Source organism: Puma concolor, chromosome D1 (assembly GCF_028749965.1).
Source record: "Puma concolor isolate L17-30 chromosome D1, mPumCon1.1.hap2, whole genome shotgun sequence".
Lineage (NCBI taxonomy): Eukaryota > Metazoa > Chordata > Mammalia > Carnivora > Felidae > Puma > Puma concolor.
Genome location: NC_141676.1, coordinates 109,840,695 through 109,867,609, shown reverse-complemented (window position 1 = coordinate 109,867,609; position 26,915 = coordinate 109,840,695). Strand labels below are relative to the sequence as shown.

General features: G+C 38.3%; 1 protein-coding gene across 11 annotated transcripts in view; it reads right to left on the bottom strand.

Annotated features, from left to right (window-relative positions):
* The window catches only part of CD1H11orf65 (chromosome D1 C11orf65 homolog), a 73,845-nt gene that overhangs the window by 44,152 nt on the left and 2,778 nt on the right, over positions 1–26,915 (bottom strand). For 5 of the 11 annotated variants that reach the window (XM_086679201.1, XM_086679192.1, XM_086679196.1 and 2 more), the window contains exons 1-2: positions 26,106–26,188; positions 11,019–11,108 (exon numbers count right to left, since the gene is read on the bottom strand). In XM_086679201.1, the coding sequence (XP_086535327.1) occupies positions 11,019–11,099 (81 nt within the window). In that variant the 5' untranslated portion in view covers positions 11,100–11,108; positions 26,106–26,188. Of the gene's footprint in view, positions 1–11,018; positions 11,109–25,579; positions 25,916–26,076; positions 26,189–26,915 lie in introns of those variants that run through there. The other 6 variants (XM_086679194.1, XM_086679200.1, XM_086679193.1 and 3 more) reach the window with 4 other exon arrangements.

Sequence of the window (26,915 nt, the reverse complement as noted above, 5' to 3'; positions counted from 1 at the left end):
TGGCGCCATTTTCACCGCTCCCGCACATGCGCGTACGCACCTACGAGTCCTGCAACAATCCACTCCAGTAGGCTAGCAGCGCCATCTAGTGGACAGCGGAGCTGTTATACCGAGTCCCACCCAACTCGGACAGCTTCGCTCTTCAAGAACACAAACCTCACTGCTGGCTTAATTTATGGACTATAAAGAGCTACAAAGACTGACTTCTAGGGGAAAACGAAGCAATTTCAGTCCTACTTCAATCTGTTAGCAGGTTCATCTATTCAATTTTCTTTCTTTTTCCTTTTTCTCTTTTACAATTCTTTTCTTTTTCTTGAATACAGAAAGAAAAAATTCATGTTTTCAATTTTTATTAAAAATCTTTTTTATTACTATACTTTTTACTTTTGTGTAAATTTTTTAAAATTCTACTTTACTTCCATTTTATTTTAGTTTACTTCAGTGTACTCACCTTTTCAAATTCTCAATTTCCTTTTTTTCTTTCTTTTTTCTCTTTTTTGTTTCATTTCTTTTTCTTGAATGCAGAAAGACAAAAACTTCATTTTTACTTTCAGTTTCTATTAAAAATATTTTTATTTTTGGGGCGCCTGGGTGGCGCAGTCGGTTAAGCGTCCGACTTCGGCCAGGTCACGATCTCGCGGTCCGGGAGTTCGAGCCCCGCGTCGGGCTCTGGGCTGATGGCTCGGAGCCTGGGGCCTGTTTCCGATTCTGTGTCTCCCTCTCTCTCTGCCCCTCCCCCGTTCATGCTCTGTCTCTCTCTGTCCCAAAAATAAATAAACGTTGAAAAAAAAAAAAATTTTAAAAATATTTTTATTTTATTTTTATTAGTATATTTTTTGCTGTTATGTAAATTTTTTCAAATTCTATTTTACTTCCATCATTTTATTTTAGTCTACTAGAGTGTATTCACTTTTTCAAATTTTCAAACGATTTTTTTCTTTTCTTATCTTTTTTCTTTTTCATTTCTTTTCTTTTTTCTTAAAAAGAGAAAATGAAAAAATTCATATTTATTTTTAATTTTCATTAAAAATATTAATTTTTTTCTACTACATTCTTTACTTTTGTGTATATTTTTTCAAATTCTATTTTACCCCCATCATCTTAGTCTACTTCAGTGTATTCACTCTTTCAAATTTTCAAACACTTTCCTTCCACCCCCGCCTTTTTTTCTCTAATCTGTCAAACCACTTTCAACACCCAGACCAAAACACACCTAGGATCTAGCATCATCTATCCGATTTTTGTGTGTGTGTTTTTAATTTTTAATTTCAATATAGTTTTAATTTTAATTTTTTTTAATTTCAATTTTTCTACCTCATTAATTACTTTCCTCCCTTCAAAATGACAAAACGAAGGAATTCACCCCAAAAGAAAGAGCACAAAGAAACGACAGCCAGGGATTTAACCAACACAGATAGGAGTAAGATGTCTGAACCAGAATTTAGAATCACGATAATAAGAATACTAGCCGGAGTCAAACATAGATTAGAATCCCCTTCTGCAGAGATAAAGGAAGTAAAAAATAGCCAGAATGAAATTAAAAATGCTGTAACAGAGCTGCAATCACGGATGGATGCAGCGGTGGCAAGATGGATGAGGCAGAACAGAGAATCAGCGATACAGAGGACAAACTTATAAAGAATAAGGAAACAGAAAAAAAGAGGGAGATTAAGGCAAAAGAGCATGATTTAGGAATTATAGAGAAATCAGTGACTCATTAAAAATGAACAACATCAGAATCATAGGGGTCCCAGAAGAGGAAGAGAGAGAAATAGGGGTAGAAGGGTTATGTGAGCAAATCATAGGGGGAAAACTTTCCTAACCTGGGGAAAGACACAGACATCAAAATCCAAGAAGCACAGACGATCCCCATTAGATTCAACAAAAACCGACCATCAACAAGGCATATCATAGTCAAATGCACACAATACTCAGGCAAGGAGAGAATCATGAAAGCAGCAAGGGAAAAAAAGTCTCTAACATACAAGGGAAGACAGATCAGGTTGGAAGCAGACCTATCCACAGAAACTTGGCAGGCCAGAAGGGAGTGGCGGGATATATTCAGTGTTCTGAATCAGAAAAATATGGAGCCAAGAATTCTTTATACATCAAGGCTGTCATTCAAAATAGAAGGAGAGATAAAAAGTTTCCCAGACAAACAAAAATTAAAGGGAGTTTGTAACCACTAAACCAGCCCTGCAAGAAATTTTAAGGGGGCTTTCCGAGGGGAGAAAATATGAAATTAATAAATAAGTAAGTAAATAAATAAATAAATACCAAAAGCAACAAAAGATTAGAAAGGACCAGAGAACATCACCAGAAACTCCAACTCTACAAGCATCATAATAGCAATAAATTTATATCTTTCAGTACTCACTCTAAATGTCAATGGACTCAATGCTCCAATCAAAAGACAGAGGGTAACAAAATGGATAAGAAAACAAGACCCATCTACATGCTGTTTACAGGAGACCCACTTTAGACCTAAAGTCACCTTCAGATTGAAAATAAGGGGATGGAGAACCATCTAACATGATAATGGTCAACAAAAGAAAGCCGGAGTAGCCATACTTATATCAGACAAGCTAGACTTTAAAATAAAGACTGTATCAAGGGATGCAGAAGGGCATTATACCATAATCAAGGGATCTATACACCAAGAAGACCTAACAATTATAAAAATTTATGCGCCAAATGTGAGAGCACCCAAATATATAAATCAATTAAACACAAACATCAGGAAACTCATCGATAGTAATACCTTAATAGTAGGAGACTTCAACACCCCACTCACAGCAATGGACAGATCATCTAATAAAAAAATCAACAAGGAAACAATGGTTTTGAATGACACACTGGACCAGATGGACTTAACAGATATATTCAGAACATTTCATCCTAAAGCAGCAGAATATACATTCTTCTCCAGTGCACATAGAACGTTCTCCAGAATAGACCATATACTGGGACACAAATCAGCCCTAAGTAAGTACAAAAAGACTGAGATCATACCATGCATATTTTCAGACGACAATGCTATGAAACTTGAAATCAACCACAAGAAAAAATTTGGAAAGGTAACAAATACGTGGAGACTGAAGAACATCCTACTAAAGAATGAATGGGCTAACCAAGCAGTTAAAGATGAAACTAAAAAGTATATGGAAGTCAATGAAAATGATAACACCACAACCCAAAACCTCTGGGATGCAGCAAAGGCGGTCATAAGAGAAAAGTATATAGCAATCCAGGCCTTCCTAAAGAAGGAAGAAAGATCTCAGATACACAACCTAACCTTATGCCTTAAGGACCTGGAAAAAGATCAGCAAATAAAACCCAAAACCAGCAGAAGACAGGAAATCATAAAGATTAGAGCATAAATTAATGCTACTGAAACCAAAAAAAAAAAAAAAAACCAGTAGAACAGATCAATGAAACCAGAAGCTGGTTCTTTGAAAAAATTAACAAAATTGATAAACCACTAGCCAGTTGGATCAAGAAGAAAAAGGAAAGGACCCAAATAAATAAAATCAAGAATGAAACAGGAGAGATCACAACCAACACAACAGAAATAAAAACAATAATAAGAGAATATTATGAGCAATTTTATGCCAATAAAATGGGTAATTTGGAAGAAATGGACAAATTCCTAGAAACATATACACTACCAAAACTGAAACAGAAAGATATAGAAAATGTGAACAGACCCATAACCAGTAAAGAAATCAAATTAGTAAAAAAAAAAAAACAAAACCTCCCAAAAAACAAGAGTCCAGAGCCAGATGGCTTTCCAGGGGAATTATACCAAACATTTAAGGAAGAGTTAACACCTATTCTCTTGAAACTGTTCCAAAAAATAGAAATGGAAGGAAAACTTCCAAACTCTTTCTATGAAGCCAGCATTACCTTGATTCCAAAACCAGACAGAGACCCCACTAAAAAGGAGAACTATAGACCAATTTCCCTGATAAACATGGATGCAAAAATCCTCAACAAGACATGAGCCAACCGGATCCAACAATACATTAAAAAAACTATTCACCACAACCAAATGGGATTTATACCTGGGAGGCAGGGCTGGTTCAATATCTGCAAAACAATTAACTTGGTGATTCATCACATCAATAAAAGAAAGGACAAGAACCATATAATCCTCTCAATAAATGCAGAGAAAGCATTTGACAAAATATAGCATGATTTCTTGATAAAAACCCTCAAGAAAGTAGGGATAGAAGGAGCAGACCTCAAGATCATAAAAGCCATATATGAATGACCCAACGCTAATATCATCCTCAATGGGGAAAAACTGAGAGCTTTTCCCCTAAGGTCAGGAACAAGACAGGGATGTCCACTCTCGCCACTGTTATTCAACATAGTATTGGAAGTCTTAGCCTCTGCAATCAGACAACACAAAGGAATAAAAGGCATCCAAATCGGCCAGGAGGAGGTCAAACTTTCACTCTTCACAGATGACATGATACTCTACATGAAAAACCCAAAAGATTCCACCGAAAAACTGCTAAAATTGATTCATGAATTCAGCAAAGTGGCAGGGTATAAAATCAATGCACAGAAATCAGTTGCATTCCTATACACCAACAATGAAGCGATAGAAAGAGAAATCAAGGAATCGATCCCTCTTACAGTTGCACGAAAAAACATAGAATACCTAGGAATAAATCTAACCAAAGACGTGGAATATCTATACACTGAAAACTATAGAAAGCTTATGAAAGAAATTGAAGAAGACACCAAAAAATGGAAAAAGATTCCATGCTCCTGGATAGGAAGAACAAATATTGTTAAAATGTCGATACTACCCAAAGCAATCTACCTATTCAATGCAATCCCTATCAAAGTAACACCAGCATTCTTCACAGAGCTAGAACAAATAATTCTAAAATTTGTATGGAACAATAAAAGACCCCAAATAGCCAAAGCAATCCTGAAAAAGAAAACCAAAGCAGGAGGCATCACAATACCAGACTTCAAGCTATACTACAAAGCCGTAATCATCAAGACAGTATGGTAGTGGCACAAGAACAGACAGTCAGATCAATGGAACAGAATAGAGAACCCACAATGGACCCACAACTGTATGGCCAACTAATCTTTGACAAAGCAGGAAAGAATATCCAGTGGAATAAAGACAGTCTCTTCAGCAAGTGGTGCTGGGAACACTGGACAGCGACATGCAGAAGAATGAACCTGGACCACTTTCTTACAACATACACAAAAATAAACTCAAAATGGGTGAAAGACCTCAATGTAAGACAGGAAGCCATCAAAATCCTTGAGGCGAAAGCAAGCAAAAACCTCTTTGATCTTGCCCGCAGCAACTTCTTACTCAACACATCTCTGGAGTCAAGGGAAACAAAAGCAAAAATGAACTACTGGGACCTCATCAAAATAAAAAGCTTCTGCACAGCGAAGGAAACAATCAGCAAAACTAAAAGGCAACCAGCAGAATGGGAGAAGATATTTGCAAATGACGTATCAGATACAGGGTTAGTATCCAAAATCTACGAAGAACTTATCAAACTCAACACCCAAAAAACAATCCAGTGAAGAAATGGGCCAAAGACATGAACAGACACTTCTCCAAGGAAGACATCCAGATGGCCAAATGACACATGAAAAAGTGCTCCACATCACTCATCATCAGAAAAATACAAATCAAAACCACAATGAGATACCATCTGACACCTGTCAGAATGGCTAACATGAACAACTCAGGCAACAACAGATGTTGGCGAGGATGCGGAGAAAGAGGATCTCTTTTGCATTGTTGGTGGCAATGCAAGCTGGTGCAGCCACTCTGGAAAACAGTATGGAGGTTTCTCAAAAAACTAAAAATAGAAATACCCTACGACCCAGCAATTGCACTATTAGGCATTTATCCACAGGATACAGGTGTGCTGTTTCGAAGGGACACATGCACCCCCATGTTTATAGTAGCACTATCAACAATAGCCAAAGTATGGAAAGAGCCCAAATGACCATCGATGAATGAATGGATGAAGAAGATGTGGCATATATATACAATGGAGTAGTACTCAGCAATCAAAAAGAATGAAATCTTGCCATTTGCAACTATGTGGATGGAACTGGAGGGTATCATGCTAAGTGAAATTATTCAGAGAAAGACAAAAATCACATGACTTCACAAATATGAGGACTTTAAGAGACAAAACAGACGAACATAAGGGAAGGGAAACAAAAATAATATAAAAACAGGGAGGGGGACAAAACCGAAGAGACTCATAAATATGGAGAACAAACTGAGGGTTACTGGGAGGGGGGATGGGCTAAATGGGTAAGGGGCATTAAAGAATCTACTCCTGAAATCATTGTTTCACTATATGCTAACTAATTTGGATGTAAATTTTAAAAAAATAAAAAATTAAATTGAATTTAAAAAAATCATATAAATTACTGGCCTCAGAATCAAACCAGAAATCAGTAACAGAAAGGTAACTAGAAAACTTCTAAATATTTGGTAATTAAATAACATACTTCTAAATAACCGATGGGTCAAAAAAAATCACAATGGAAACTGTAAAATATTTTAAAGTGAAAGGTAATAGGGACATCTGGGTAGCTCAGTTGGTTAAATGTTTAACCCTTGATTCCGGCTCAGGCTCAGGTCATGATCTCACAGTTTGTGAGATCGAGCCCCGTGTCAGGCTCTGCACGGATAGCATGGAGCCTGCATGGGATTCTCTGGGAGGGTAATAAAGTACAATACTGTGCTGGAGTACAATAAAGAAAAAGAAGTAATAGGTATAAAGTTTACAAAGAAAAAAACAAAAGTCATTCAGACATGACATGATTAGGTAGTAAATCCAAAGGTGTCTATAAAAAATCAATTAGAAATAATAAGCGCATACTAGGCCAGCAGATAAAAATAAATTATATTTCTATAAACTAGAAATGAACAATTAGAAAATAAAATTGAAATTAATACCACTCACAGTAGCATCAAACAATGTCAAATACCCGTAAGTTAAATGAAAGATACATAAGACTTCTACACTGCAAACTATAAAACGTTGTGGAGAAAAATTTTTAAAGATCTAAAACATGAAGATATATACCAGGTTCATGAAAACTTGGAGTAGTAAAATGTCAGTTCTCCCCCAAACTGATCCTAATGCAATCCCAATTATAATCCCCACAAATATTTTTGCAAAAATTAATAAATTGATTCTGCTATTTAAATGGAAATGCAAAAGCCCTAAAATAGCTGTGATAATCATGAAGAACATCACAGTTGGAGGATTTTGATACCCACACTTATGACAAAGCTATAGTTACTAAGACAGTGTGGTACTGACCCAAATAAAGACAAATAAACCAATGCAAATGAACAGAGACCACAGAAACACTTCACATATATGGAGACATGATCTAGTGTTTTCAGTAAAAGGACTTAGTCATTTGGTTATCCATAAAGACAAAAATGAACTTTGCCTACACCTCTTATCACACACAAACATTAATTTGAGAGGTAGATCTCAACCTACAACAAAAGCAATCAAGCATCTAGAAAAAGCTTAAGGAAAATATATCCTGGCTTTGGATTAAACATTTCCCCCCAGATTTATTTCAATATAATTGACACGTAATATTGTGTTGGCTGAGCTGGACGTCTGCCTTAGGATATTTTCCCACTGGGTAAGTTCTGATATTGTCACCTCTTTAGGCAAACATTTCTTTTTCATTTTTTAATGTTTATTCATTTTTGAAAGAGAGAGAGAGAGAGAGAGAATGAGAACGAGTGGGGGAGGGGCAAAGAGAGGAGAACAGAGGATTGGAAGCAGGCTCCGTGCTGACAGCAGAGAGCCTGATGTCAGGTTCAAACCTATGAACCCTGAGACTGCGACCCAAGACATTCAACCGACCAAGGCACCCAGGAACCCCTGGGCAAACATCTCTTAAACAGGACACAGAAAGCACTAACCATAAAGAACAAGGGATTAAATTGGACTTAATTAAAATGAAAGACTTCTCATTATCAAAAAAAACATCTTTAAGAATGCAGTGTCTGGAGAAAATACCTGCCACACATGTATTCAATAAAGGACTTGTGCCCAGGATATATGAGAAACTCCTCCAAGTGAATGTTGACAGTGTACTAGTAGATGTAATGGGATTTGGGGGTTTGAAGATTGGGAGAATAGGTTAAAAAAAAAAGGTGGGGGGTTGGGATATTTATATCTTCATCAGACATAATAAGGAGTCACATAATCCTATGTTAACATGATGGAACAAGAAACAAAGGTTTAAACATGCTCTTTTTAACGTTTATTTATTTTTGAGAGAGAGGGAGACACAGAATCTGAAGCAGGCTCCAGGCTCTGAGCTGTCAGCACAGAGCCCGATGCAGGGCTCAAACTCATGAGCCATGAGATCATTACCTCAGCCAAAGTAGGTCACTTAACCAACTGGTCCACCCAGACGCCCCAGGTTTAAATTCTTTTTTTAAAAAAATTTTAAATGTTTTTTTAAATTTATTTTTGAGAGAGAGACAGAGTGTGAATGGGGGAGTGGCAGAGAGAGACATTAACAAAGAATCCAAAGCAGGCTCCAGGCTCTGTGCTGTAAAGAAATAAGGCAATAAGGGCGTCTGGGTGGCTCAGTCGGCTATACCCTGACTCTTGATTTTGGCTCAGGTCATAATCTTACAGTTTGTTAGTTTGAGCAACATGTCCCCCTCTGTGCTGACAGCTCACAGCCTGCTTGGGATTCTCTCTCTCTGCCCCTCCCTCTCTCTCTGCCTCTTACCCCATCTCTCTCACAAAATAAATAAACTTAAACAAAAATTAAGGTAACAAATAGAAGAACTAAAAAATCATTACATATGGTACTGGCAGGGCTGTGTAACGGGTAAGTAAGATAAGCTCTCAATTATCTTTGCAGAAAATCAACAGGTCACTTCTGAAGTTGGCAAATAAAAAATAATTACACAAGCATGTTATATAGAAACAGAAATAACTACCAGAACATCTAAAACAAAAAGTAGTTCAAAGTGCTTCCCTTTAGAGTATGAGGGTAGAGAAGAATAGGAGGGGGTAAAAGATGTGCTTTTATTTGTAAGTTCTTCTATATTATTTTACTGAAAGAAGTATATACATTATTTTGACTTAAAATATTCACACAAAAGAAAATACCTTCATTTACAGTAGTTTGACTATGCAAATTACTCACTTACTGGGCCAAGTAATGTGTTAAAATTAAGCATCCTTATTTAGAAAACCTCCTCTGAGCCACTTGAAAAAGAATATATCGAGATTTAAGATCAAATGTTTTCTCTTTGGGTCTTAGAACTATTTAAATTATCCTAGGATTTGAACCATGGCTTTCATGGTTGCTTTTTTTCAGTTTCTAACCACTTTTTAAATCCAACTGCTCAGTCACACCTTCTATTGCATGGGACACCATTTGATCTCCAAATACAACCCGCTTTAATCCTTTCAACATACAGATCTTATCTAAATTGATCACAATTTTAAGAAAGATATTTTAGGGGCACCTGCGTGGCTCAGTTGGTTAAGCGTCTGACTCAGCCTAGGTCATGACCTCACAGTTCATGGGTTCCAGCCCCGTGTTGGGCTCTGTGCTGACAGCCCAGAGCCTGGAGCCTGCTTCAGATTCTGTGTCTCCCTCTCTCTCTCTATTCCTCTCCTATGCATGCTCTGCCTCTGCCTCTCAAAAATGAATAAATATTAAAATAATTAAAAAAAATTTATGTTTTTATTTATTTTGAGAGGAAGAGAGAGACAGCAGAGGAGGAGCAGAGCGAGAGAGAGAGGGAGAGAGAATCCCAAGCAGGCTCTGAGCATCAGTAGAGCATGATGCAGGGCTTGAACTCAGAAACTGTGAGATCATGACCTGAGCCAAAGTCAGATGATTAACCGACTTAGCCACCCAGGTGCCCCAATAACCTGTCTCCGATTCTGTGTCTCCCTCTCTCTCTGCCCCTCCCCTGTTCACGCTCTGTCTCTGTCTCAAGAATAAACATTAAAAAAAAATTTTTTAAAAAGCATTAAAAATTTTTTTAAGGAAATTATTATTTTAGTATTGGAGATCAAGAGTTAGGGGTTTTATGGCTTGAAAGAGGCAAAAGAAACACATAATGGAAGCTATTTTGTAAGACTCGATTAACGGATCATGTGTGTTAGAAACAGAGCCATCGCACTTCACGTATAATTATCAGGCGCAGACAGTGTTGCTACAAACACGGAAGAAAGAGTGAAGTCATTTTAGTTATTGGCTCTCACTCAACCAGGTAAGTCAACCTGGAATATTCCTTCCACCAATGAGACCAGCTCTACCCAGACTATAGCATGACAAAGTGTATTAACTCAGATACAGTTTATTATTCAACGTTTTTTTTTGTTTTTGTTTTTGTTTTTTTGGGGGGACAGAGAGAGACAGAGCATGAACGGGGGAGGGGCAGAGAGAGAGGGAGACATAGAATCGGAAACAGGCTCCAGGCTCCGAGCCATCAGCCCAGAGCCTGACGCGGGGCTCAAACTCACGGACCGCGAGATCGTGACCTGGCTGAAGTCGGACGCTTAACCGACTGCGCCATCCAGGCGCCCCGATACAGTTTATTATTAAACTTTAAGTCTTCAAGAGTCAAGTACTCGATAACTATTTAATGAGTGAATGAATGTATCCCTAACACTTTCTCAGAAACCTGATTGCTGAGTCAAGAAATAGTTTTAGAGGTAAAAGCCAAAGGATCCTATTCTTGATACTCTCAGTGATCATAGTTATTTTCAGAGTGCCTGACCCTGACCGGGAGCTCAGTAAGGATTTGCGAGGCTAATGGAATGATTAATTAATGTTAAATTTCTGAACTTCTAAAAAATGGGTGCTTTTAAAGCAAAGGGTGGTACACCAATCTGTAAATATACTAAAAATGATTGAATTATACACTTTCAACAGGTGAACCTTATGCTATATAAATTATATCACAGTAAGATTACAAAACAATGAAACAAACTCACAAGAAAACGTTTCCAGGCCCTCTGAATGACTCTGGCAGCTTTATCCCTCTTTGTAAGTTCTGATTCCTGTTCCCAAGGCATTTGAAAGTCCTAAAATAAGCAAAAAGGGTATATCTAAAATTTCTTTATAAACTCCAACGTGAAACTCACTAGAACTCATGAAAAGTTAAATAGAAAGTTGAATAAAGGAAATAATAAAGATGAGATGTGGTATCAAGATAATTATAATAAAAAATAAAAATTGTTACCTACTATTGATTGCCTTATATGTTCCAATTTGTTTCTTTTTTCTAATTTATTTAATTATTTTTAAAAATGTTTATTTATTTCTGAGAGAGAGAGAGGGGAAGGGATACAAAGAGGGATACAGAGAATTTCAAGCAGGCTCCATGCTGTCAGCACAGAGCTTCATGTGGGGCTCCAATCTATGAACTGTGAGATCATGACCTGATCTGAAGTTGGATGCTTAACCAACTGAGCCACCCAGTTCTAATTTAAACAACCTTGCATAGTAGATTTTACCAGTATACTGGTGCTAGAGACATAGAGATTGCACTTCAAGGCCTATGGTCAGATAGTGATTAACAAAGCCAGTATTAAACCCAAGGCAGCTAGTGTTGAAAATCCACGACCTTTCACGACCCCATTCAATGACTTCAAATCAATTGTTCTTATTCAACATATACAATGACAGAGTTTCACCCAAAAACTTACCCAGGCCCCTAACCTAGAATTAGAGATGATTATAGAATTTTTCCTTCTTTGTAAATATGCTGACTAGTCAATCACACATTAAATTGTCAGAAAAAGAGATGACTATTAAGACAAAACAAAATCACCAGTTCTACCCATAATTTTTATTAATACTGTGAAGAAATAAGTAATAGGGAAGTCAGAAACACATTACGGTTTATGAGTCCTTTAAAAAGCTGCAGTAGACAGAGAGGATCCTGGGAAGAAAGTGGACTAGGAAGCACCAGGAATCTGTCTCCACTTCTAGACAACTGTGCTGGCAGAATCTAACGTAACTATTTTAGAACTCTGGTGTCTACTGAAGGCTTGCAACTTCCAGGGGAAGGCTTGGGGGGTAACTTGTGCTTAACTCCAGTCAATTTCTGCTCTTAGCCCAGTAGCAGCTACCCATTCCCTCACCGCAGCCCCAGCAGCAGGCAGCTGTGCACATGTTTCTGGAACAGCTTGCACACTTGTGGGAGCCAGGGTGGACAAAAAGGGACTCTGTCCTCCAATCCAGGAGATCTGTGCTCTGATTGTTGGTTGCTGCTTCTGATCACACAGGTGTAGACAAACAGGCAGGCAGCCTTTGGTGATGCACCTTCACCCCCCACCGTTGTTGCAAGCCCTTCCCATCTGACAACTTCCAGGGAACTTAAAGGGTTTTTCCTTCCCTCTAGATTGTTGTCCTTTCCCCTTAGGAGAGCCAGATATTAAAAATGAGGACATTCAAAAAATAACAACACATATGGAGAAAACTGAGAAATTATCAGTCATTTCCAGAGAAAGGTACAGATTCACAAAAGAACTGAAAAGACCTTAAGTTTACAATTCAAACTGATCTTTGACTGATCCTTGTAGCCTATAACAATTAAACACACACACACACACACACACACAGAGTAAACTCAGGGGAAGGGAAAGAATCTGATTTCCAGAGTTCCTGCACTATTAAACTGAAATATCCAGTTTTCAATACAAAATTATAAGGCATATAAAGAAACACAAAATTATGTCTCATTCAAAGGAAATTAAAAAATCAATAGAAACTGACCCTGAAAAAGACCTGATGGCAGATCTACTAGACAAAGACCTGAACACCAATGTCTTAAAGATGCTCAAAAACTAAAGGAAGATGTGGAGAAATTCAAGAAATGATGCACAAAATGGAAATATCAATAAATAGACAAAAACTAAAAAAAGACCAAACAGAAACTCTGAAGCTGAAAAGTAGAATAACTGAAAGGAACAATTCATTAGTGGGATTCAAAGGCAGAGTTGAGCAGGCAGAAGAAAGTAACCAGCCTGGATTCTTGAAGATAACTTGAAGATAAACAATGGAAATTGTCAAGTCTGAGAAACAGAAAGAAAAAAGATGAAAGAAAAGTAAGCAGAGCTTAAGAGACCTATGGTACACCAGTAAGCAGACCAACATGCATGCTGTGGGAGTCCCAGAAGGAAAAGAGAAGGAGAAGCGGGAGGAGAGACTATCTCAAGGAATACTGGCTGAAAAACGCCAAACTTAATTTTTTTTAATGTTTATTTATTTTTGACAGAGAGAAAGAGAGACAGAGCATGAGCGGGGGAGGGGCAGAGAGAGAGAGGGAGGGGCAGAGAGAGAGAGAGGGAGGCACAGAATCCGAAGCAGGCTCTAGGCTCTGAGCTGTCAGCACAGAGCCCGACACGTGGCTCGAACTCACAGACTCCGAGATCATGACCTGAGCTGAAGTCGGACACTCAACCAACTGAGCCACCCAGGCACCCGAAAAATGCCAAATTTGATGAAAAACATAAATATAAACATCCCAGAAGCTCAACAAACTCCAATTAAGATGGACTAAAAGATACATCCTTACCAAGACACATTATAATTAAACTTGTGAAAGCCAAAGATAAAGAGAAACTCTTGAAAACAGCAAGAGAGGGGCGCCTGGGTGGCGCAGTCGGTTAAGCGTCCGACTTCAGCCAGGTCACGATCTCGCGGTCCGTGAGTTCGAGCCCCGCGTCGGGCTCTGGGCTGATGGCTCAGAGCCTGGAGCCTGTTTCCGATTCTGTGTCTCCCTCTCTCTCTGCCCCTCCCCCATTCATGCTCTGTCTCTCTCTGTCCCAAAAATAAATAAACGTTGAAAAAAAAAAATTAAAAAAAAAAAAAAAAGAAAACAGCAAGAGAGAAAAAATTCATCACATACAAAGAATTTTTAATATGTTAACAGATTTCTCATCAGAAACTTTGGAGGCCAGAAGGCAGTGGGCCAATATATTCAAACTTCTCAATGAAAAAAAACTATCAGGCAAGAATCCTGTGTCTAGCGAAACTGTCCTTCAAGAGTAAGGGAGAAATTAAGACACTGAAGATAAACAAAAGCTGTAAAAGTTGATTGCCACTAGACCTGCCCTGCAAGAAATGCTCAAGAGAGTCCTACAGGGAAAAATGAAGGACACTTGACAGTAACCCAAAATTGTAGAAAGAAACAGAAGTTTCGATAAAGGTAAATATATGGATAGTTATAAAAGCCAATGTTACTGTAACAATGGTTTGTAACTAAAGTTTTTGTTTTATACACGATTTAAGAGAACAATATATTTAAAAAAATTATTAGTCTAAAATAGTATTATTGTAACTTTGGTTTGTAATTTCACATACTGTTTTCTATGTAATTTAAGAGACAAATATATTTATTTTATTTTATTATTTTTTTTTTAATTTTTTTTTTCAACGTTTATTTATTTTTGGGACAGAGAGAGACAGAGCATGAACGGGGGAGGGGCAGAGAGAGAGGGAGACACAGAATCGGAAACAGGCTCCAGGCTCTGAGCCATCAGCTCAGAGCCCGACGCGGGGCTCGAACTCACAGACCGCGAGATCGTGACCTGGCTGAAGTCGGATGCTTAACCGACTGCGCCATCCAGGCGCCCCGAGACAAGTATATTTAAAATAACTATTAGATTATGTTTTGGGGCATACAATGTATAAAGGTGTAATTCTGTGATAACAACAATTGAAAGGAGTTGGGATAGAGGTGTAAAAGAGAAATAAATTCACAATGGAGTGCTATAACTTTAGGATGTTAGATGTAATCTCCATGGTAACCACAAAGGAAACAGGTATAGAATATACACAAAAGGAAATGAGAAATGAATTTAAATGTTTCACTATAAACAAATCAGCTGAACACAAAAGAATACAATAAGGCAGAAAATGATAAACAGAGAAGTCATAAATCATAAAGAAAACAAATAGCAAAATGACCTAAGTAAGGTCCTCCTTATCAGTAATTACTTTAAATATAAACGGTTTAAACTCTCTATTCAAAATACAGAGATTTGCAGAATGGATAAAACCACAAAACTATATGCTATCTAAAATAGACTCACTTTAGATTCAAAGACACACATAGATTGAAAGTGAAAAGACTGAAAAAGATATTCCATGCACACAGTAGCCAAAAGGAGAGGACAGGTGGCTATCTTAATATCAGACAAAATAGACTTTAAATCAAAAAAGTTTATAATAGACAAAAGATATTATACATTAACAAAAGGTTCAACACAATAAGAAAAAATAACAATTATAAACATTTATGTATCTAGTAAAAGACCAGCAAAATATAAGAAGCAAAAAATGACAGAATTGAAAGGAAGACTAGACATTTATATGCCACAGATATATGTCTCTCTAGATAGCTTTTCTATAATATCTATATATATCTATAATATTATATTTATGTTTGTATATATAGCTTTTCCATAATTGTTGGAGACGTCAATACCCCACTCTCAATAATGATAGAACAACCAGACAGAAGGTAAACAAGGAAATAGAGGACTTGAAAAACACAATAAATCAACTTGATCTAGCAAATACAGAACATTCTACCAAAGAACAGCAGCATTCACATTTTTCTCAAGTATACAATGGACATTTTCCAGAAAAGACCATACCTTAAGCCTCAACATATTACATCTCAATATATTTCAAAAGAAATATACTTCTTTTGAAGTTATAAGTCAGTAACAGGTGAAACTGGAAAATTTACACATTTGTGGAAATTAAACATCATACTCCTAAACAACCAATGGATCAAAGAAGAAATCACATGGGAAATTAGGAAAATGAAAACTAAAACACAACATACCAAAACTTACAGAAACCAGTGAAAGTAGTGTTAAGAGGAAAGCTTACAGCTCAAATCAACAATCTAACTAAAACTTACAGAACTAGTAAAAGAATAAACTAAACCCAAAGCTAGCTGAAGAAAGATTAGAACAAGAGATAAAAACAAACAGAAAACAGAAAAACAATAGAGTAAACCAATGAAACCAAAGCTGATTCTTTGAAAAGATTGACAAAATTAGCAAATCTTTAGCTAGATAGGCAGAGAAGAAATTTACTTCTAGTAATTCAGGAATGAGAGTGAGGACATTACTACTTATTCTGCAGAAATGAAAGAAACATTAACAGTACTGTGAACTAGTCGCAGTTTATAGCTGTGTTTGATATACTTGATGAAACTGACAAACTGACAAATTCCTAAAAATACAAAACCTAGCGGGGCGCCTGGGTGGCGCAGTCGGTTAAGCGTCTGACTTCAGCCAGGTCACGATCTCACGGTCCGTGAGTTCGAGCCCCGCGTCGGGCTCTGGGCTGATGGCTCGGAGCCTGGAGCCTGTTTCCGATTCTGTGTCTCCCTCTCTCTCTCTGCCCCTCCCCCGTTCATGCTCTGTCTCTGTCTGTCCCATAAATAAATAAAAAAACGTTGAAAAAAAATAAAAAAAAAATACAAAACCTACCAAGACTAAATCACAAAGAAACAGAACATCTGATTAAATCTATAACTAGAATAAGGAGATTGAATCAGTAATCAAAAATCTCCCAACAAATAAAAGCCCTGGACCTGATGGCTTCACTGTGAATTACACCAAACATTTAAGGAAATTACCAATCCTTATTAAACTTTTCCAAAAAAACTGAAGAGAAGGGAACACTTTCTAGCTTGTTCTATGAGGTCAGCATTACCCCGATACAAAGGTAGACAAATACTACAAGAAAACCACACACCAACATTCCTACGAACATTGATGCAAAAATCCTGAACAAAATACTACCAAACCAAACTTAGCAGTATATTAAACAGATTACACACCATAAACAAACTGTATTTACTCCTGGAATTCAAGGGTGGTTCCATATACAACTATCAATCAATTTAACACACAACTTTAACAGATCGTGATCATCTCAATTGATGTAAAAAAAAAAAGCATTTGACAAAATTCAACACCCTTTCATGAAAGCCCTCAATAAACTAGGAATAGAAGAAAACTGCCTCACTATAATAAAAACCTTTTATGAAAATCCCACAGTAAACCTGATACTCAGTGAAAAGACTGAAAATTTTGTCTATAACACCTGGAACAGGACAAGGTTGTCTACGTTCACCACCTCTATTCAACATAGTACCGGAAGGTCCAGTCTAAACAATTAGGCAAGAAAAAGAAACAGAAGTCACTCAAATGGGAAAGGAAGAAGTAAAACTATCTATTCTGGATAATATCTTAAAAGTATAAAATCTAATTGTTCCACAAAAAAACCTTTAGAACTAAAAAATGAATTCAGCAAGCAGCAGGATATGAAGTCACCACACAAATCAGTTGTACTTCTCTATAATAACGATAAACAATTTGAAAAAGAAATTACAAAATAATCATATGTGTATATACATATGTATGTATATATATACATATATATATGTGCGCATATATATATGTGTATGTATACATATATATATACATACACACACATACATAGGCATCAAATAGAATAAAATATTTAGGAATTAATTTCATCAAGGAGGTGAAAGACTTGTACAATGAAAACTATAAAACAATGTTAGATGAAATTAAAGAGACATAAATGGAAATACCATCTCATGTTCCTGGTTTGAAAGACAGTATTTTTAAGATGTCAATACTATGCAAAGTGACCTGCAGATTGAATGCAATCCCTAACACAATTCCAATGACTTTTCTTTTTTTCTTTTTTTTTTTTTTTGCAGAAATACAAAAGCCCACTTCAAAATTTAGATGGAATCTCAAGGGATCCAGAATAGCCAAAACAAGCTTGAAAAAGAAAGAAGCTGGAGGACACACACTTCCTAATTTCAGAACTTATTACACAACTGCAGTACTCAGAACAATATGACACTGGCTTAAAGCCAAACACACAAACTGAATAGACATCCCAGAAATAAACCTTTACATACATGTCAAATGATTTTTGACAGGTGCCAAAACCATTCCATGGGGGAAGAACAATCTTCTCAACAAATAGTGTTGAGAAAACTGGACACTCATGTGTAAAAGAATGGAGTTACACTCTTTTCCAGCACCACATACAAAAATTAACTCAAAATGGATCAAAGTCTTAAATGTAACACCTAAAACCATAAACTGCTTAGAAAACAACAGGGCAAAAGCCCTAAAACATTGGATTTGGTGATGACTTCTTGGGTATGACACCAAAGGAATAAGCAACGAAAGTAAAAATAGACAAACGAGACTTCATGAAAAAGTAAAATTCTATACATCAAAATTCTATGCCAAAGACACCATCAACAGAACATAAAGGCAACTCACAGAGTAGGAGAAGATATTTGCAAACCATGTATCTGATAAGGGCTTAATATCCAGAGTAACTCCCAGAGAACTCCCAACAACAAAAGAACCAACGATCTGATTAAAAAATGGACAATACAGATATTTCTCCAAATATCATACATAAACAGCCAATAATCACCACAAAAACACGCTCAACATCATTAATCATTAGGGAAATGCACATAAAAACTATCATGAGATACCGCCTCGTACCCAGTAGGATGGTGCCTATCAAAAAAAAAAAAAAACAAAAAAACAAAAAAACAAAAAAACAAAAAAAACCCTGTGGAAAAGGATATGGCAATCCTTCAAAAAACTAAAAATAAGTTGACCATATGATCTAGCAATTTCATTTGTGGGCATAAACCTAAAAGAATTGAAAGGAGGGTCTCAAAGAGATATTTGTACACCTAAGTCCATAGCAGCGTTATTCACAACAGCTAAACACAGAAGCGACCTGAGCGTCCATCGATGGAGAGCAAACAAAATGTGGTATTGACATACAATGGAATATTATTCGGCCATTAAAAGAATGGAAATCTGACATGGGCTGCAACATGGATAAAGCTTGAGGATGTTATGCTAATTAAAACCAGTCATAAAAAGACAAATACGGTATGATTTTACCTGTACAAGATAGTTATAGTAGTCAAAATCATAGAGACAGTAAGTAGACGGTGGTTGCCAGTGGCACAGAAGGGGTACGGGGTGGTTATCCTTTAATGAGCATGGTGTTTCAGTTTTGTAAAATGAAAAGAGCTATGGAGAGGGATGGTGGCGACGGCTGCACAACATCATGAATGTATTCAATACCACTAAGCTGTACACTTAAAAGTGGTTAAGATGCATATTTTATCACACCTAAAATAAAGCTGTAGTACGCTCAATCCTTTTAAGCACTTACTACCCTAAAAAGGATGTCATTCAAAACTGAATGACTGATCAGGTCAAATAATGAAACTGTTCTAATATTACTCCAGTGTTATCAGAGAAGTGTAATGCAAGAATCTTGTTTGCCTAGGTTATATAAACGACTTACAATTCTACTTGTTGGCGGCACACAGAGAGGAAATGCAAGCTATACATAAGCTTTGCAAGTAAGCCCCTGTTTGTGGCAGTTTTTATACACATAACCACAGGAGGAAGACTACTGAACTGAAAGCCTGCAGGTGTGGATTAGTTTCCGTTCACACTGTTACCTAACAGAACCGGAGACGAACAGCTCAACATCTTTAAGCTTCAGTTTCATAAACTGTAAAATCAAAGCACTGCAATAAATTAACTCCAACAGCACTTTCAAGTGTCACGATTCTGTGAGTTTACATTATAAAGGATACAACGCTGCAATAGTCAAATATAAAGGAAAAAAAAAAAAGCACAGCACTGAACACAGGGAGAACATTGGGTTTTACTTAATCTCTGTTATTAATACTTCACAGTATAAATAATGTTATTCACTACCTTTATAAGAGCAGTGTGGTTGTGAGATGCTTTATCAGAGTCTCACCTAAGGGAATAAATTTTACTCAAAATTTTAAATTCTCAACTTCTACTTACTTGTGAAATGTGAGAGTTATAAGGATTTATAAATCCCAAACCCCTTAAGTATTTAAATACATAACAGACATCAACTAATACGTGTATTGTATTTAAAGAGACAAAGACCAAACATAAAAATTCTCTAAAGGATATGCCATTTATAGGAAAAATTAAAGAAAAAATCTATATATTTTAATTGGTTATTTTCTCGGGTTTTTTTTTTTTTTTTTTTTTTTTTGTAATCTTAAAACAGGAAATGTTTTCTTCCTATTACGGAGTTTTAAAAATTGACATTTTTAGGGTAGGGACAAAGTGCTCTGTGAAAAAGTGTCTGAATTTTTTCTCTTCAAATAGTTTTAACAATATAGGAGGCAGGGGGATATAGGTTAAGTCTATGGGTCTAAAGTAGGATAAACTGGGGTTTGAATCTTAAAAAAAATTCCACCTCATACTCAGTTGTGTGATCTTGTGTAAGTTATTTAACTTATTCCAGCTTCAGTTTTCTCATCTGTAAAATATGGGGACTCACAGGGGTGCCTGGGTGGTTCAGTTGGTCAAGCATCAGACTTTGGCTCAGGTCATGATCTCACGGTTTGTAATGATCTCACGGTTTGTGAGTTGGGAGCCCCGCATCGGGCTCTGTGCTGACAGCTCAGAGCCTGAAGCCTGCTTCGGATTCTGTGTCTCCATGTCTCTCTGTCCCTCCCCAACTTGCACTCCCTCACTCTAAGATAAACAAACATTAAAAAAAAATTTTTTTAAATAGTGTCTGCTTAACTTTCTAAAAACTGGCATCTATATATCAATACCTGATACATATCTCTATATATCTATGATCCTTGCAAGTGGGGTCTGATATATCAATATATACATAACAATTAAGATATATGCATATATTAGATATATATATAGATATATAAGATATCTACATATATCTATATATCTATATCTATCTATATCTATCTATATCTTGTTCTTAATCTTGCTTGAGTTCTTACTGGTACTTCAGTCCCCTTGTTTGGATGGGGTTTAGTAGGGTGGGTGTTGGGAATTTGGGGCAGATTTTAACATTTCATTTATATCATGCAGCCATTAAAAACTGTTTTGAATAAATATTTATTGAAGTGAATTATACAACAGATGATAAAGAAAGCTAAAAGTTCTACATATTAATTTGTTACTGGCTTGAGCACAAAGCTGAATGAAATGGAGGGGGTCATTCTCACACCCCAAGAACTCCGTAGACAGAACAGCAGGAGTGAAGGCACTGAAAACAGGAAGGTGGGACAGGACGAAGGCCAGTGTGACTGTGGCCAGAGACAGAGAAGACGTGGGAGATAAAGGCAGAGGAGGAGTGGGATCACAGGTCCTACAGGACCTTGAATCCTGGAAAGTGAGAATTTTAAGTGTGACGGGTGGCTGTGGGGAGGGTTACACCAGAGGAGCAACATCACCTGTCTTGTGTTTTCTTAAGTGTCTCTCCAACTGGTGGCAAAAGGAAACTAAAAAACTAAGCTATCGCTCTGGCTCCGCCATGAGTAATTATACAGTCATAACTATGTAAATATTAGTATTAACTCTACTGGCATTACAACAGTAATACCCCATAATTATATAGCCTACGATAATACCACCCATGATAATATGAATTTGAATATCACATGATTGGCGACTGGCTCCTGTCTCCAAAGCAGGCTGACTTTGGAACAACTCAAGCTTATATTGTATGCAATTAAAATTTCTTAAGCCTACCTAGTATGATGGCAGGATTCTTGTTGTGTTTTTAATCAGGAAGATGAGGGCAGAGGATGAGTATGCATAAATATGTGTGTTGTGGCACTTCGGTCCAAGAGGTTTGCAACAGGAAGTTACCAGATAATAACTAAATCTAAAAGACACCAAGGGGGCACGTGGGTTAAGCATCCAACTTTGGCTCAGGTCACGATCTCACAGTTTGTGAGTTCGAGCCCTGCATCAGACTCTCTGCTGTTACCTCAGAGCCCACTTTGGATCCCCTGTCCCCGCCTCTCAGCGCCTCTCCCGCCTTCTCTCAAAAATAAACAAACCTTGGGGTGCCTGGGTGGCGCAGTTGGTTAAGCGTCCGACTTCAGCCAGGTCGCGATCTCGCGGTCCGTGAGTTCGAGCCCCGCGTCGGGCTCTGGGCTGATGGCTCAGAGCCTGGAGCCTGTTTCCGATTCTGTGTCTCCCTCTCTCTCTGCCCCTCGCCCGTTCATGCTCTGTCTCTCTCTGTCCCAAAAATAAATAAACGTTGAAAAAAAAAATTTAAAAATAAACCAACCATAAAAATAAAGAAAAGACACCAAGAGCAGGGGTACTTGGCTGGTTCAGTCAGTAGAGCATGAAACTCTACATCTCAGGGTTGGGAGTTTGATCCCCATGTTGGGTATAGAGATTAGTTAAAAATAAAATCTTCTAACAAATACAAAACAAGTAGACTAACATGTTATTTAAAATATGGAGGTAAAAACTCAAGGAAATGCACGTGCAATAAAGACAGAATAGTGGGATGAAAAATGATCAGGGCTATGTTGGCACAAGTAGTCAGGGAAGGCCCCTCTATTAAGAAGACATTAATTTTCAAGATGCAAAGAGACAGGACAGTTGCAGGAGACTGTTCTAGGCAGAGAAGATAAAAACGCCCTGAGATAAAAGAGCTTGGTGTGTTCAAGTGGCTGAAAGCAAGCAAGCAGTATTGCTGGAGCTTTGAGAAGAGGCAGAAGTTGGGGGGGTGGGGTGGGGGGGGAGTTGAGAGAGGTACCAGGAGCCGCACTATAATCAGGTGGGAAGTGGACTATCAACTACTGCTTTATCAACTACTGGTTTGGACAGTGCACCACAGCTTGTACTGGCTGCGTGGAACCAAAATTTAAACGCTCAGGAATTTTGTGAGCTGGTTTTTAAATACAGGGACTACTAAAGATTATTTAAACTTAGAGTAAAATAAAGTTAACTAATACTCAAAATGTATCCCCTACCAGTGATCTTACTATTACAGGGGACCGTAATATACCACCTGAAAACATGCCACTCTGGCACAAGGACTATTTAATTTTTTAACGTTTATTATTTTTGAGAGAGAGAGAGAAGAGACAGAGTGTGAGTCGGGGAGGGACAGAGAGAGGGAGACAAAGAATCTGAAGCAGGATCCAGGCTGTGAGCTGTCAGCACAGACCCTGACGCAGGGCTCAAACCCATGAACTGTGACATCATGACCTGAACCGAAGTCAGACGCTTAACTGACTTGACCCACCCAGGTGCCCCTGCATAAGAATTATTTAGAGCTGAAGGCAATCTAGAAAGAACAGAGGCAGGAAAATCTCTCTATCCTTCCCACCTGTTTAAAAGCAGGACACAAATTTGCCTTTGCAAAGGTGTTGCCTCTCTGCTTTCCCATCCCAATAGGAGAAAAATAACCATCACCAGACACAAAAAGTTGACACTGACACAGGTCTTTACAAATCTAACTAAAATAACCCCTACCTTTTAATAGTTTCTCCAATATATTTACCTTCCCACAATTTACTACCTCTACAGATCCAAACTCCTTTCATCACTCTTTGTTAAAATGGTATATAAATCCCCGGGTCTTACGTCCTCTTTGGGTTTTTAATTCCTTTTCTGTGAGACCCCCATATGCATGTAAAATTGAAATATTAACATCAAATAAAATATTTGTCTTTTCTCTGGTCAATCTGTCTTTTGTCAGTTTAATGTGCGGGTCTCAATTTTAAAACTTAAAATAGTAGAGAAAAAGTTTTTTCCTTTCCTACGCTACATTTTACTGTTTATTTCTTGAGCTTATTTACGTTCACTGCAGCGGCATTACTGACAACTTTGGCTGGATTCTTTGTTGTGGGCCTTGTCCTATATGTGGTAGGATGTTGAGCACAATCTCTGTACTCTACCCACCAGACGCTGGAAGCACAGTTGTGACAACCGAAAATGTCTCCAGAAACTGCCAAATGTCCCCTGGGGAGCAAAACCACCTGTAGTTGAGAACTACTAGTCTCCGTATGTTGTCTATCGGTATATGTGTGGTGTAAATAATGTCATGGTGCACTACCACACGTCTTCCCAATACCTGAGGTCATTTCGCTGTCTCGAAATTGGTCATGGCCAGGCTATTTTCATCACAGAAACTGACAAAAACTATAAACCAGGACTTGATTTATTGTTCTGCTGGTTGTCTAGATTTAACAAAGTGGTATTGAAAATGTTAACGGACACTAAATTTATAAACGTGTTGTATAGGTCACCATTACATCAGGAATAGCACAAAATACTGACACAGTATCTTCCAGTATTTGTAATTAACATGATTCGGAAACCAGTCACACCACAGAGGAGTGATGATATCCCACATATTTCAAGGAAGGGAACGTGCTCAACTGCATCAAATGCTGAAGGGTCAAGTAAATTAACAATAAAGAACTAGATTTGGCCAGATAAAGTCGCTGGTAACCTTGAGAAGTACTGTTTTCAGCTGAGTAGCAAAGAAGAAGGCCAGGGATTGGGTGGAGGAAGAGGCCAAATCCAGACAGCAGGTACAGGAACGAGTGCTTAGAATTCTGTCAAGAAGCTACAGGGGCGCTTGGGTGGCTCAGTCGGCTGAGTGTCCGACTTTGGCTTGGGTCATGATCTCACGGTTCATGGGTTCAAGCCCATGTTGGGCTCTGTGCTGACAGCTCAGAGCCTGGAGCCTGCTTCATATTCTGTTTTCTCCTCTCTCTGCCCCTCCCCTGCTCGGCTCAGTCTGTCTCTCTAAAAAATAAATAAAAACATTGAAAAAAAAAAAAAGCAGATACAGAGCAACAGCTGGTGGGCAGGAATGGATTCCCAGGGTGGTTTTTGTTTTTTTTTTAACGTTTATTTATTTTTGAGACAGAGAGAGACAGAGCATGAACAGGGGAGGGGCAGAGAGAGAGGGAGACACAGAATCCGAAGTAGGCTCCAGGCTCTGAGCTGTCAGCACAGAGCCTGACGCAGGGCTTGAACTCAAGAACCGCGAGATCATGACCTGAGCCGAAGTCGGACGCTTAACCGACTGAGCCACCCAGGCGCCCGTTTTTTTTTTTTAATAGGACAGACATTAAAGCATATTAAAATGTTATTAGGTATGATCCCATAGTGAGGGAGAAATTTTAAGTGCAAAAGGGATAAACTGAAGGGTGGCAAAAAGTCTTTGGAGGAGGTTTAAGAGTCAAGAAAGGGGGTTGGGACAGCTGGTGGCCTTAGATAAAAAGTGATACTGCTTTCACAGGGTTACTATGAGGCTCTAAATAAATGCACCAACCTGAAAACACTGCATACATTGTAAGACACTAGGAAGTACTATAAAACCACTGCTCAAGTAATGAAGGAATTTACTACACCAGCTTCCAATTACAGATTCAGAAATGGAAGGTTTTTGTCTACCCCAACTCGGTGATAATTTTTATTAAATCGATTATGGCTCCACTAGTCTTTTATCTTCATGAGAAAAAGCCAACAAGATAAGTCTCTGAATTCTCAGTTCCACTTACTTGAAAAGCTGGGAAAGAGTACTAAAGTTAATTTGCTGGGATCGGAACCTCTTATCTTGTTTTAATGAATAAACCAAGGTGTTTCAGGACCTTTCTCAGTTTTGTAATTTCGCTCTTCCTTTTTTCCTGTGCTTTCTGCCGAGGGCGGAGGAGGGCAGACGCTCTTCCATCTCTACATAACGAAAACCATTTCACGGGTACAACGGAAAAAAGGTGAGGCGGGTTAACAAGTACTTCGCCCCCAGCCTCCAGGGAGACGAAACCGCGTCTCCGCGGAGGGGCGAAGATCGGGGACCGTGAGGCTGTAGGCCGAACAGGAGCCGCGTCAGCCAGGGCCGCGCGAGTTCCCCGAGGCCGAGCCGAGGACGCAGGGCTCAATCGTGGGCAGCGCTGGAAACCGGAGGCTGGAGGCCCGGCGATAGGGGGGCTTCAGGGAGACCAAACGTTTTTACGGGGGTCGGCTGGGGAGCGGAACTTAAGCGCAAGGAATGGGGCGCTTTAGGGCGCTGGACAAGGGTGGTCTTAGAACAGAGGCTACAGTGACGAGAGACCAGCTGTGACATGGGCACACACGGTAGGGGTACAACCTTCCCTTCACCTTTTTACGCCGCTGTACCTGGCTCCGCAGAACTTCTCGTTAGCACTGCAAACGGAAGCTACGCACCTCTACTTCCGTTCTGGCCTGTTTCAAGGCCCCGCCCCGGTCTGTCCCTCGGCCCCGCCCCCCCCCAAGGCCCCGCCCCTCAGCGCCGATCTTCCCTCCTCCACCACCCCCCGGCCGCGCCTCCGTCTTCCGCGTATCCAAAAACGAAAAAAACGTGAGGCTAGTTGAACCTGTTCTCGTTGCGACTGTTAAAGGCTTTGAGGCAAAGCATTTTGAAAGGGAAACCACAGTGCATTTCCGCGATTTGGGGCTAAACTTATTATAAAGCCTGGTCACTGCCACCAAGGGCTTTAAGGATGTGGGAGAAATACACAAAAGCTTTCATATGTAAGTCATTTATTCATTTGTAAATAAGAAAACTGATCCTTCTAGCGATTTGGCATCTAGTGCTCAGGATCAAAAAGTGACACGTGTTTGTAATCTAATGAGATTTCTAAATGTAAGCTCTTTAGCTGGTAAATCCTAAACCTGTTTTATTTTTTTGAGGTATAATTGACATATACATTAGTTTCAGGTGTACAACATGATTTCGTACGTGTATATATTTATTGCTAAGTGATCACTACAGTAAGTCGTGTATAACTTACTAAACCAGTATAACAACTAAACCAGTATAATGACGACCTAAACTAAGACATTGCACTTCTTGTTATTTTAACCTGGAATCAGAAAAATAATGGTGTCAAGCCCAAATTTCTTTCCCCCTAATATTAGGGAAATCCCACTAGGGACTGAGTGGTGGTAATATAAATTTGGGTTCAT